The sequence below is a fragment of the Aquarana catesbeiana genome, linkage group LG01, assembly GCF_042186555.1.
Source record: "Aquarana catesbeiana isolate 2022-GZ linkage group LG01, ASM4218655v1, whole genome shotgun sequence".
Taxonomy (NCBI): Eukaryota; Metazoa; Chordata; class Amphibia; order Anura; family Ranidae; genus Aquarana; species Aquarana catesbeiana.
In genome coordinates this window covers 403,080,133-403,095,078 of record NC_133324.1, presented here as the reverse complement: position 1 = coordinate 403,095,078, position 14,946 = coordinate 403,080,133, and the positions used below count along the sequence as shown (strand labels likewise).

The window sequence follows — 14,946 nt, the reverse complement described above, 5'->3', positions numbered from 1 at the left end:
CTGTAAATGTTTCATATTTCATGAAACACAACATGTCTTCTTTAATATCTTCCTGTTTCATAAAACTGAAGTGCAAGAGATGGCCTTATTATAGAAGAATGGCGCTGTGGCAGAGAAAGTGCTTTGTAATAGATTGCTATGTAAGTGTCTGCCCTGTTATAGACACTGTCCTGTTGAATAGAGAGTGCTATGTGGAAAACTGTTGAAAAGAGGGTAGAACAGGAGTGAGCATATGTGCAGATGGAACTGTTTCATATATTCGGCAATAGTCAATAGAGAAGGCTTACACAATTTAAGGATGTCAAAAGGCAGTCAGCTCTGAAATGTGTTACTTTGGTTTCACAAATCCTAATAGTTGTTGACTGCTTTAATGTTATAATATTTTAAATATGAATATTTTGTCATAGACTGCAGTTTCCAAATATAATGCTGACATCAGAGGAATACCAGAGATACATTGCCCTAGTGTCCAAAAGTATTGTGTCTTTCAGTATATAGGACTCATTCTGGCACACAGACATATAAAGTGTCACATTGTCAGAAACTATGAATTAGACCGAGACAGTGTAGGGATTGGAGGAGAGGGTTGGCAGACACTGAGCGATTGGTAAGGTGGATAAGTCTGGCAGCAGCATTCATGATAGACTGGAGAGGGGATAGCCTATGGAGAGGCAGGCCAATGAGAAGGGAGTTGCAATAGTCAAGGCGAGAGATAACAAGGGAGTGAATGAGGAGCTTGGTGGTTTCATTTGTTAAAAAGGGTCGAATTTTAGAGATGTTACGGAGGTGAATTGTACAAACCTTTGACAACGATTGGATTTGAGGCTGAAATGACAAGTCAGAGTCTAGGATTACACGTAGTACCCTGGCGTGAGGGGCGGGACTGATGGTTGCATTGTTGATTTTGATAGAAAAGTCGTGGAGGGGGGCACGGGCGGGGGGGGAATAATGGCCTCTGTTCCACTTTTGACATACACTTGAACAGACCGATGCATACAATCTTTAGTGTTGGATCAAGTGATTGCTTTTTATATCCAATCAATTAGATAATCAGTTGGTATGATCGACTGGATGAAAAAAACTGATGTGTACACAGCCACAATTAGTCTGTATGTGAATTCACATCTGCGCTAATTTGAAATGTTGGCCGACATTTCATGATTTTGCTGAAATAGTTCAGAAAAAAGCCCACCCAATTTATGCAAAGCAGTGCTCACTCATACTGTAATGTCACAAGAGGTAAAAAAAAAAGTTGACTTTCCCTCTCCCCAGTGTATATCTTGACTTTGGGAAGACCAAGCTGGCACAGAGAAATAGTGGTGTTTGGTGGAGACTAGCATAGAAACCCTTATGTACACCAAACATGTACAAACAAACCTATTTAGGGAATGGAACATTAATGGTAACATTAGTCAAGAACATGGTCATAAAAACGATATTTAAATTCTAAAGACATTACTAGAGTATTATTTGGTGTGCAATTACAAAGATCCTCTTTGCATTCTGCAAAATATATCAGCAAGTGTAATATCCTCCTATCGTCTCAAGGCTTATTGCTTAACTTATATACAATAAATGTGCTTGTTGATACCCAGGTTCAATTATCTTTACCTTCTCAAGCTGCTATTTGCAGAGGGATGAGACCACTTTTCAACATATTTTCCAGATATCTATTTGCCCAGGAAAAGAATAGGAGGTAATAAAAATTTTTATTTGTGCACTCTGCTATGCAGGCACTTACTTAAACATTATCCCATATATCCCATTGGGCCAATGTTTATAAACAGGAACAAATTAGCAGTAGACATCTACAGTTGATCAATAAGGGATGAGACCACTTGTTTCCCAGATATTAAATCTGCTTTCTCATGAAATGAATATGAGGTAATACATCTACAAAAATCACTTCATATATTCTTATCAGAATATGTAAAACACACATTTAAACATAATGGGTGCTGATGACATAATAAATCCACTTACAATTTTTATTTGGACACTTTGCTAATCAGGCACTCATCACATTCCATATAGAAGGAAGAACGGGTGGGGCACAGGGGATATAAGAGTCTCCAGGAGCCAATATAAATAATCTATACCGATATAATATATATGTGTGTATGAAAAGCTCCCAAAGGCTCTTGCAGTTATACTTCATCTATAAAAATGACATGCAGAGCATAGGGCCAAAGGTATTTGTACCCAGCAACAGATTAATAGTAGACAGCCACTGCTGATTATTTAAAACAATTTGTGAAATTGTCAGTCGATCTACAAATAGAAATGCGTATCACTTACCAATTTTAGCCCAAAGTGTTACTAAACCCAGGACCCTGCATTCACTATATCTGGTCTCCCACAGTACACAGAACATGGGAATGCAATTCTTTTAGTAAATATAAACTGCTAAATGCCTTTTTTCATCAGCAGTATACAGTATATCCGTCTTCTGAATATGGTGACTTTTATGAGTGTCTGGTTAAAGATCATAGGAGGAGTTTTCATTTTTCTCTGACTGTCCTATGAGGCTGCATGACCCCCGACCCTCTGTCTGAAAAGTGCTGATTGGCCCTGTGATGATCATATGCACCCCCCCCCCCCCCAAAAAAAAAACTGTAGCAATACACACCAAACTGAGCATGTGCAGAGTGCCCCCAAGGCTCTGTACTATCAGGAGATTGGGGACCGTGAAAGAAGGGGAGGATCAGAGAAGACAGGTTTAAACAGCCTTTTTAAGCAATGCAGAGGATTAACCCCTTAGGTTCCACAGTGAGTATACTGTAACAAGCATGCTTTACTGCATATACAGTGAGGGAAAAAAGTATCTCCTGCTGATTTTGTACATTTGCCCACTGACAAAGAAGTTATCAGTCTATAATTTTAATGATAGGTTTATTTTAACAGTGAAAGACGGAATAACAACAAAAATATCCAGAAAAATGCATTTCAAAAAAGTTATAAATTGATTTGTATTTTAATGAGTGGAATAGCACCGTATTTATCCGCGTATAACACGTTTAAGAGGGAAGTTTCAGGAAAAAAAATTAAGTTTTAAATAAAGAACTTTAAAGCAAAATAAGGGTTAGTGCCCATCAATACAGCCTCACCAGTGCCCATCAATGCAGCTCACCATTGCCCATCAATGCAGCCTGATCAGTGCCCATCTGCAGCCTCACCACTGCCCATTAACACAGCCTCACCATTACCCATCAATGCAGCCTCACCATTGCCCATCAATGCAGCCTGATTAGTGCCCATCAATGCAACCTGATTAGCGCCCATCAATGCAGCCTGATTAGTGCCCATCAATGCAGCCTCACCATCGCCCATCAATGAAGCCTCACCATTGCCCATCAATGCAGCCTCGCTTTTGCCCATCAATGCAGCCTTGCCATTGCTCATTAATGCAGCCTTGCCATTGCCCATCATTGCAGCCTGATCGGTGCCCATCTGCAGCCTCACCATTGCCCATCTGCAGCCTCATTATTGCCCATCAGTGCAGCCCAATCAGTGCCCATTTACAGCCTCACCAGTGCCCATCAATGCATCCTCACCATTGCCCATCAATGCAGCCTGAGCAGTGCCCATCTGCAGCCTCACCATTGCCCATCAATGCAGCCTAATCAGTGCTCATCTGCAGCCTCACCATTTTCCATCAATGCAGCCCAATCAGTGCCCATCTACAGCCTTACCAGTGCATGGAGATTAGAGCAACCGGATTACACAGAGCAGGGATCTCCCGCTTACTCGGTTGCTGCTGTTATACGAAGTCCCGCCTCCTGGACTGGCTCCCATGATAGATGTCACATCTCGGCATTGGACTAGTGTGCTGCCTATCATAGGAGCCGGTCCAAAAGGCGGGACTTCATATAACAGCGGCCACCAAGTAAGCAGGAGATCCTTGCTCTATGTAATCGGGCGGCGCTTGCCCTCCCTTCTGAGGCAGCCCAATGGAAAATATTGGCACATAACATGCACACATTATTTACACTCTGTTTTCATGATTGGACACGGCTGTTGCAAATGGTAAACCTGACTAAAGACAAGACGTCTCTGCTCCATCATTACAGGCGCATATGGGCCATAGCAACAGCCAAACTACAACTGCCCCCCTTACATGAACACACCCCACTCTGGTACAATCTTAATCTATTGGCGTTTTGCTCCATGCCTGACTCTGAGCTATGGGGATCCAGAGGGGTATACTACTTATCCTACCTGGTCTCTAATGGCGACCTGAAGGTGTTTGACATGCTGAGAGCTGAACACGGGCTTTTGCCCCAAATGTTTTTCAGATACCTTCAACTTCGCCATGCGCATAGAACACAATTCCCAACTGGTCCCCCTCACTAGAAGTGAACCCCTTTATGCAGCCTTGACCCCAAGAAATTGATATCCACATTCTATAGCATGCTACTCACGCCCTCGGCATCCAGGTCAGCTTATGTACTTAAAACCAGATGGGAGGAGGATATTGGGGCGATAGAGGATGAGGAATGGTGCGAAGCCCTTGATAACTGCAAACTGGTGTCCCCTAAACTTTCAGACCGCCTCACGCAAATATACATCACCCACCGGGCATACCTCACTCCACTCCGGGTATTGCGGTATAAACGTGACCAAACCACCAACTGTATGGTGTAATCAGGCGTCAGGAACGTTCTACCTTCTGATCTGGGACTGCCCTAGGGTACAAGGCTTCTGGACACAAATCGTGCAATACTCCCCCATCACCTTGCACCCTAAGCCATGCTTACTTGGTATATATCCAGAGCCAAACATCAACAAAATTACTAAAATATTTTTAAATGAAACACTGTTTTCTGCCAGGAAAACCATAGGAAAGCAGTGGATGAGGCCCACTCCTCCTGAGTTTAGAATGTGGTTGATGGAAGGGAATAACAGCCTGAAATACAAAAAGCTTATATACTCCCATAGAGGATGACCTACAAAATATGGTAAAATTTGGGATAGGTGGCTACAGGCTCCGGAGACCTTGGACTAATATATCCTCTCCTGTACGATCCGGAATGTATGCTGTCACGCCTCTCCTACCACCCATTAATAAACCAGGAATTATGAGGAAATTGTGTATGTACTGTACCATGAGTAAACTGTTTCATATATTACTCATCACTATACACATATCCTTTTTTGTACCTAACCGCAGTCTCCTTTGTATATGAGATTTTTTTACTTGTTCCATGCTGGTCATATTGTCACCCTTGTTTGACGCCTTCTGTGATAATGTATCCTTTGTACACCTTGTTTTTTGTACCAATGAAAACTTGTTTGGTAGGAAGAATTCTTGGTGTGCACAGTATTGGACGTTGTATCATCCAGACAGTCAGGCCACAAATTGTACAGCTAGGCTAAACCAAGATTGGTGCCTGATCATACCAAAAAATTAGGTAAAAATACCTCTAATGCTGCGTTCACACAAGCGGATTTTCCGTCGGAAAAACCTTGGATGGTTTTTCTGACGGAATTCCGCTCAAGCTTGGCTTGCATACACACGGTCACACAAAAGTTTGCTGAACTTTCGACCATCAAGAACGCGGTGCCGTACAACACTATGACGAGCCGAGAAAATTAAGTTCAATGCTTCCGAGCATGCGTAGGAATTTTGCGCGTCGGAATTGGTACAGACGATCAGAATTTCCGATCGAAACTTTTTCCGACCGAAAAATTGAGAAGCTGCTCTCAATCTTTTGCTGGCTGGAATTCCGCCAGCAAAAGTCCGATGGAGCATACACACGGTCGCATTTTCCGACCAAAAGTTCTCCACGGACTTTTGCTGGCGGAATTTCTGATCGTGTGTACGCGGCATAAGAGCAAACTGTATCCATCCTAGGTTACCTTATTTTGATTGCTCAGTGATCATCAACGGTTCTTTTTATATATATTTATACAGAATGATAATGGTGCCTACACTTTTTTGTGACAATGTTGCACCAATAGCTTGCTGACTTGTAAGTGTCAGACTGGGTTCACACTTTTGCGCTGCAGGAGCATATATGTTATGGCAATGCAAATGAAAGAAGTTTCGCATTGTGATGCTCTGGTGCCATAAATTGTTAATGTCACCCTAATGCACCTTGGCAATTGCGCATTTTAGCGCACCATATCATATGGTAACATACTATGATGCGTTGGGGTATGCCGCTTTTCAGAAAAAGTACATGCACCTTTTTTAGTGCTTTTTATTGCACTTGGGAACCTATTCAAATCAATGAATATCCTTGACATAACATAACATGCAAAGTAACGCATGTTAACGTGCTTTGTGTTCACATACTGCAAAGGTGTGAATCCAGCCTTAACTGCTTGCCGACCAGCACACGCCAATGTACGTCGGCAGAATAGCATTTGCAGGCAAAAGGGCGTACAGGTACGTCCCCTTTAAGAAGCGGTGTTGCGAGCACGCGTGTGCCGCCGTAGTGACCACGGGTCACGTGGACTTGATGTCCGCCGGGTGCCCGCGATTGTGTCACGGAGAGGAAGAATGGGGAGATGCTTTTGTAAACAAAGCATTTCCCCGTTGTGCCTAGTAACAGGACAGTGATCACAGCTCTCTGTCATCAAGAGCAGTGATCACTGTCCTGTGTGTTGAAGTCCAGCCCCCTCACAGTTAGAATAACTCCCTACTAAACACTTAACCCCTTCACTGCCCCCTAGTGGTTAACCCCTTCACTGCCAGTGTCATTTACACAGTAATCAATGCATTTTTATAGCACTGATTGCTGTATAAATGACAATGGTCCCAAAATAGTGTCAAAAATGTCCGATGTGTCGGCCGTAATGTTGCAGTCCCGATAAAAATCACAGATCGCCGCCATTACTAATAAAAAAAAATGAATAATAAAAATGCTATAAATCTATCCCCTATTTTGTAGACGCTATAACTTTTGCGCAAACCAATCAATTTACGCTTTTTGCTGGGTTTTTTTACCAAAAATATGTAGAAGAATACATATCGACCTAAACTGAGAGAAAAAACATTTTATATATTTTTGGGGGATATTTATTATAGCAAAAAGTAAAAAATAATCAGTTTATTCAAAATTGTCGCTATTCTTTAGTTTATAGCGCAAAAAATAAAAAACGCAGAGGTGATCAAATACCACCAAAAGAAAGCTCTATTTGTGGGAAAAAAAGGACGTCAATTTTATTTGGGTACAACATCGCACGACCACGCAATTGTCAGTTAAAGCGACAGAGTGCCAAATCACAAAAAGTGCTCTGGTCAGGAAGGGGGTAAATTCTTCCGGGGCTGAAGTGGTTAAAGAAGATGTAAATTTTAACTAGATGGAAATCATAAACAACTGCCATTTTATAAAATAAAATACTGTTTTCAGTTTATATCACTGCTATAATCTCCTTCAGTCTCTTTACAGCCACTTCCCGTCTATATGCACTGCAGCAGCCGCTGCATGACATTTCTCTCTCAGAGTGCATCTTGATAAAACAGTGGACCATGCCTGCACAATGTGTGTCAACAAGGCCACTTGTAGTTTCCATTGGAAGAATGTGTGAACGGTCGACAATGCAGGAAAACATTTAGAAGACAGGGACAGAGCATTGTCACCCTAAAACAGGAAGTGTCTGCACATTGACCTTCACAGCAGGATCACCATGTATTATTTTAACAAATGATTATTTGAGCTTTTAGTGATTGGATGTCCATATACTTTAGGCCTCATGCACACTGAACATTAAAAATATTGCTTTTAGGGGGGTCTGAAGTTTTTTTCCCCTCTAAACGCCCCTTTATGTTGGCCTATGTGCCTCAGCACTCATAGGGTGTTTATTGGCAGAAAAAAAACCCACTGCCTGCACGTCCAGAAGCAGCAGCGTTTTGGCAGAAAAAAGGCTTGACGCGCGCTAAAGCTTCTAAATGTCTGTTAATGCTAGGTGTGTCAAACGCTTAAACGTTAATTCATTTCAGTGGTCAGAATAAATTATTACTCTGGCCAATGAAATTAATGCCCAAGCGCTTGATGCTCCTAGAGTTTTTTCTGGCAAAACACTGCTTGTAGGAGGAAAAGTGTTTAGGAGAACTGGCTAAACAACCTATGTGAATGGGGACCCTAACAGTAGGTCTACACTAACCAGCTATCAGCAGAAAGCTTATGCCACAGCCACACTTGTACTACACATCTATCACTGATTTATGATTTTTTATGTATTTGGTTACGGGTTGCTTTTGTGTTATTGAGGACTCTTCCTTATTTGATTTGGTGGTGGGTGCTGAGATAATGAACTGCATGCTGTCTTTGTTTTATTTTCTTTGTATTTGTTGACTGTTTTAAATAATAATCTTGATGAACCTTTAAAAAAAAATCTGTCAGTGATGCTTTTGCTTTTTAATGCTATCTTGTCTTGAGCCTGTTTTCAATGACATCTATTATCAGATTGAAATGGCGATAGAGACACTGCAAAAGTCTGACGGCCTTTCAAGTCACAGAAGTTCACTTCTCAACAGCCATGTAAGTATATCTTTTAATGCTACCTCCCTTCTGCATGCATGATTTCTGGCTATTTCTTTTATTTCATATTTTGTGCATTTCATTTTTCAAAAGCACAAGTTCCTTTTTCATTTATCCTTTCAAAATGAAAGTGTTATTAAGTTATTTCATTTCAATTAGAATAAGTCGGTCATTCACAAATACATTTTAATAATCACTTAATTTTGTATTTGCATTAAATTATGTATCTGGAACTTGTGCTTTTCAATTGTCCTCTGAATACACTGCAAGATATGGCTTGTTTTATCCTTATTTTATTTTATGTGGATCAGTATATTAAAATATTTTACCTATTTAAATACATGTTCACTTGATATTACACTTTACATTCTCGCTGTACATTATTGTTCTTGTTAACGTGACAAAACTGAAGTTGACTGTAAAAAGTAATAGCCATGTATTGCAGAGGAATAGTGGTACGCGTTTTTATCTTTTTCCTGTAATACAATATGACCCCCGCAACTGGTTGGAGGAGACAGATCTCTAATGTCTTGCATTTTGTGGAAGTTGTCGTAGGCATTGAACTCCAAACAGTACAAATCAAGGAGGTCCTTTTGAACTAGTAACTTTTATCAGGCCACTGGGCACTATGGGGGTTATTTACAAAAGGCAAATCCACTTTGCACTGCAAGTGCACTTGAAAGTGCACTTGGAAGTGCAGTCGCTCTAAATCTAAGGAGTAGATCTGAAATGAGGGGAAGCTCTGATGATTTTATCATCCAATCATGTACAAGCTAAAATGCTGTTTTTCTTTTTCCTTGCATGTCCCCCTCGGATCTACAGCGACTTTACTTCCAAGTGCACTTTCAGTGCAAAGTGGATTTTCCTTTAGTAAATAACCCCCTATGTCTTTCACTCCAAAATTGTACAGCACCAATTTTAAAAAAGTTGAGATGCTGTGTAGAATCTACATAAAAACAAAATGTGATGATTTGAAAATCTCATAAACCAATATTTTATTCACAATAGAAAACATATCAAATGTTTAAACTGAGAAAATTGACCATTTACCAAGAAAAAATAAGGTTGTTTTGAAATGACAGTATTATGTCTTAAACAAGTTGGGACAGGGCTATGTATACCACTTTGTAGCACCCCCTCCTCTTTTAACAACACTGTAAATGTTTGTGAACCGAGGAGACCAGTTGCTGGAGTTTTGGGAGAGAATCGTTGTTCAATTACTGCCTGATATAGGATTCTAACTGCTCAACAGTCCTGGGTCTTTGTTTTTGCTTTTTTGTTTTCAAGATAAGCCAAACATTTTCAGTTGGTAAAAGGTCTGGACTGCAAGCAGGCGAGTTAAGCACCCTGACTCTTCTACTACAAAGTCATGCTGTTCTCAAAGAAGCAGTATGTGGTTTAGCATTGTCCTTCTGAAATATTCAAGGACTTCCCTGAAAAAATAAGTTTTCTGGATGGTAGAATATGCTGCTCTAAAACCTGGATACATCTTTCAGCATTGTTGGCGCCTTTCCAGATGTGCAAGCTGCCCATTCCATTTTAACCCTTTCGCTGCCAGGCCTTATGCTCCATTATTACCCTCAGGTGGCCAGACCATTTTTGCAATTTTTCCTTTGCTTTTTTATTTTTCACTTATAGCTTTCAAAGTTTGTAAAAGCCCCCCCAAACTATATATTTTCTGAAAGCACATGGCCAGTAGAATAAAAAGAAGGTGCTATCGATTTCTAAGGTCCCACGATATTTGCGCAATTGTTTATCAATATAATATTTTTACTAAAAATCCACTAAAATCATGGTTAGCAGATAAATACACAGCAAATTTTACAAAATTCATACTAAATATAAAAGCTTAACCTGTATTGAGTTAATAAATAACAAATATTTGCAATTTTTACATTGCGCTTTTTTGCGAAATGGTGAAAATCAAACGTACGCAAAAATGTAAATATCCAAATTTCTCTAAAAATCTGAAGGTTTTCATTTTTCCCTTACAGCTTTCATAATTTGTGAAAGACCCCCAAAACCATTTATTTTCTTAAAGCATATGATCTCTAGAATAAAAAGAAGGTGCTACTGATTTTTTATACACCGCGGTATTTGCTCAAACATTTATCAAACCAATATATTCGCAAGAAATACACTAAAACTATTATTAGCAGATAAAAACACAGCTAATTTTACAAATTTCCTGCTAAATCCCTACTAAATATAAAAGCTTAACCTGTATGGAGTTGATAAATAACAAATATTTGTAAATTTTAAGTTGCGCCTTTTTACAAAATGGTGAAAATCGAACGTACCCAAAATTTTCTCTAGCAATCTGGAAGTTTTCATTTTTCACTTACAGCTTTCAGAATTTGTAAAAGACCCCTCAAACCATACATTTTCTGAAAGCACATGGCCAGTAGAATAAAAAGAAGGTGCTACTGATTTTTAAGGCAGCGCGATATTTGCGCAAATGTTTATCAAATCAATATTGGACAGGCGGTCCATTTCCATCCGACCGCACCATAGAGAGCAGCAGCTGTGTCTGTGTCCGCTCTACATCAGTGGATGTCTTTTTTCTATTGGGAACAAAATACGGGTTTATGAGATTAGCAAACCATTGCATTCTGTTTTTATGTAGGTTTTACACAGTAATCCAACTTTTTTTGAATTGGTGTTGTAGGTTTTATTTTTCAGCATAAAAGGCCAACAGTAAAAAAATCATAACATGCCCTGAAATAAAGTGAAATGTCCTTGTTCTTACTTATTCACTTCTCTGTTCTTACTATAGTTATTTTGCACCTTTTTTTAAGTATATATCTGTCTAAAGTTTTTTTTTTTCTCACCTATGTACAGACTACAGAATTTCCATAGTTAGATTTCCCCTTTCTACCTCTAAGGAAAGTCTCCCCAGTAAGGAAACAAATTTAATACAAATTCCACACTGTAGTTATTAAAGAAGCTGTATCTACATCCCATACACTTTTGAAACCACTTTAAATGTAAAATAATGGGGACTATTATGTTTCCATGGTTAGTATAAATCATAGATGCATTATTTTTTTGCACCACTTTATCTAAAAACGATTATAGAAAAAACATATTGGATTTGCATTGTCACAAGCTTTCAATTCTTTCCAATACATACAAACATGTTTTTCATGAATAACCCCTTTACGCCGACCGTACGCAAATATGTGGCCTCGGCTTGAAGGGGTTGTAATGGAGTGGTGCCTGCAGCTTCACGCATCACCCCGTTTTTTATAGCAAATGGTCAGCTTTCTTGGGATGACAACCGATGCAGCTAGCAGCCGCTTGGCTGTTATTCCAAGGAGCAGGAGGGGACATCCCCCCCCACCTTCCGTGGCTCTCCTGTCCCTCTGGCTGGCCGAAGTCCTGATTGTAGCCGCAATCGGCTTCAATCAGGTCTCGGATCTAGTAACCCGGAAGTCATGACATCACTTCCGGTTTACTGAAGACTTAAAGGCGCTAAGTTTAAAAAAACAACCGCATTTGAAACTGCCAATGCTTTTAAGTGCAAAGAAGGGATTTGGGATCTTATAGACCCCAGATCTCTCCACAGAGAGTACCTGTCACTGACTATTACTATCGCAAGGGATGTTTACATTCCTTGTGACAGCAATAAAAATTATTATAATTCGACTCTCTGGAAAGCTTCTACTCTCATAACCACTAATCTTCTCTCTTAGCGCAACTCATAACCATACCCTCCTCATCACCTTTACCCCCCTCCCCCAACTAGAACGGTCTCCCAGATTGCATTGCATAATAGACCTTCGGTCTTGTTATATTTTGCCTATACACCCTTTGGTTACTATTTATTAACCTTGTCTTGTATTGATGTGATAATGCTTTACGAAACAACTGCTTGTATAACTTTAAATATTTATTTTAAAAAAAAAAAAAAATGATTAGAATTTTTTTTTTTGAAGAGACAGTGTAAAAATAAAACAAATTAAATAAGAAAAAAATGAAAGTGCCCCGTCCCTCCGTGCTCATGCGCAGAAGCGAGCGCATACTTAAGACACGCCCACAAATGTAAACGGTGTTCAAACCACACATGTGAGGTATGACCGTGATCATTAGAGCGAGAGCAATAATTCTAGCACCAGTCCTCCTCTGTACCTCTAAACTGGTAACCTGTAGAAATGTTTAAAGCGTCGCCTATGGAAATTTCTAAGTATCATAGTTTGTCGCCATTCCATGAGTGTGTGCAATTTCAAAGCATGCTGGGTAGCTATTTACTCAGCATAACATTTTTCACATTATACAAAAAAATTGCGCTAACTTTACTGTTTTCTTTTTTTTTTAACCTCTTGCCGACCCGACCAGCCGCGGCAGAATGGCACAGCTGGGTGAAACGACATTATGTTACGTCGCTTCGCCTTTGGGTGAAACTACATTATGTTATGTCGCTTCGCCTTTGGCCACTAGGGACGTGCGCGTGCCCGCGGCGTGTACATGGAGCCAATGTGAGTGCCCGGCGGGCGCGATGACTACCGGGCTCCCGCGATCACTCGTGACAGGGCAAATATCGTGTGACATAAAATATTGCAACGATCTGCATTTTACTTTCTAGGGTCTCTGCTAAAAAATTATATCTATATATATCTATATATATATATAGATATATATAAAATATTGGGGGGTTCTAAGTAATCTTCTAGCAAAAAATACGTATTTTAACTTGTAAGCAACAGATGTCAGAAACCGGCTTAAGCATGAAGAGGCATCTCTGCAAAATTAACCCAATATTGTTCTCTAAAGCAAGTGGTGCAGTATCATCTGTCACATTTCCAAGATCAAAGTCCATAGAGGTCAGATCTTCATAGGGCCAGTAATATTATTTTTTCTGAAATACCCCCTTGACTCTGTAAGGCATCTACCTTCTCCCATGCTTAGAGCAAACTATGCTCACTTGACTCTGCTCTGACATCACAGAGAGGCGAGCAGAGGCAAGTGTGGCAAGTAAATAATCGGTTAATGTTTTGTACTAGTTGTGGTATAAATGTCCTATTTTTACATGAATTCAAAGTGTAACTTATAAAAACCTGACAGCGGTTCTACCCCTTCGACACTCTAAATCCAAAGAAACATTTTAGCTATCATTTCACTTTAAATCAATTTACACTTGACAAGCCCCATGCTACAGCTTTAGTGCACCTCCATAAAATAAAGTGTAGGCCCACCCCAAAATACTCAGTAAATGCATTCAAAGCTACAGGTTGGTCCTTATTTTTGTAATATGGGTGTGAATAAGATGTTAAGGGATTAGATGTCAAACCCCTTGTTTCTAAAAGGCATTCCTCCTGGCATATACCGTAATATGACCTACAAATATCTCTGCGCCTACTGCAAGACTGTAATGTAGGTAACACTTTATTAGTAGCTCTGGAAATCAGTAGCTTTGGGAAACAAGATAGCCAGTGTTCTGGGCCAATATATTATATAATCTTAATGCCAAAGCATGTAATGTAGATGCCAGAATGTGATAAAACATTAATATCACTCATAAGACAAATGGCATGCTTTGCTTCTCTCATTAAGGCATATCAGGTCATATGGCGTATAATGACGTATTACTATTTAGCATGGATTACCAGGGTAAAGTGGCTACTTTATTAAAAGTAACACAATAAATAACTTTTAAAGAAAAAATAGAAATCAATGTAATAATTTTTACGTTGATTGCACAGTGGTAATACTTGTTTTTATTCTTGTCAGGTAATGATGTTACATCATATACATCTGAGTAAGGAATATCGGGACATTAAAGTGAAATTATAGTTCTTTGTAATTAGGTATTTAATGGTTATTACAGTTTGCTGGATAAGAAGTTTCTTAAGATGTAAGCAAAGTGTAACTCTATAAATTAAAGGCTACCAGATCTGCAATACCTGAGCAGTAAAACAACAATACAAGGTATTATGGATTTCAATGCCAGGGCAGTTTTTGATTATCACAATGTATTCATCTATTTACTCAAATATGCACATAAAATAAAGCACACCATTCACACCAATAATATGTGCATGCATGAATCATGTGTGTATTGTTTTTTGTGTACATTTTATATGTTAATGCAAATTTCTAACCCATGTTAATGCACATTGTTTGTATATGATAAATGGAGCCAACTCCTTCTAATTATTTAGGTGACTAACTGCCTGATGTAGCCTAGCTTAAGTAACAAGAACATTTTAAGCAATAGTTTTTGGTACATATTGTTATATGGCAGATAGTGGAAGATGAATAGGTTAGGTTTCAATTTAACACTCGTTCCCATTATAATGTTTTTGGAAGAGACTGAATTGAATCACAACTCAAAAAAGTAAATCAACGTGTGAAAACTCTTAAAGTTGTATGTTAGATGTGGACTTGCACCAATCACATGACACAATTTGGTTTTACAGACTAAATGTTACTTTTCCTCCCAGATTGGGCTTAGGCA

General features: G+C 39.3%; 1 protein-coding gene across 2 annotated transcripts in view; it reads left to right on the top strand.

Annotated features, from left to right (window-relative positions):
• Nucleotides 1-14,946, top strand: part of RFX3 (regulatory factor X3) — a 485,917-nt gene that overhangs the window by 361,732 nt on the left and 109,239 nt on the right. For both annotated transcript variants that reach the window (XM_073634946.1, XM_073634940.1), the window contains one exon: nt 8,415-8,489. In XM_073634946.1, coding sequence (XP_073491047.1) covers nt 8,415-8,489 — 75 coding nt within the window. The remainder of the gene's footprint in view (nt 1-8,414; nt 8,490-14,946) is intronic.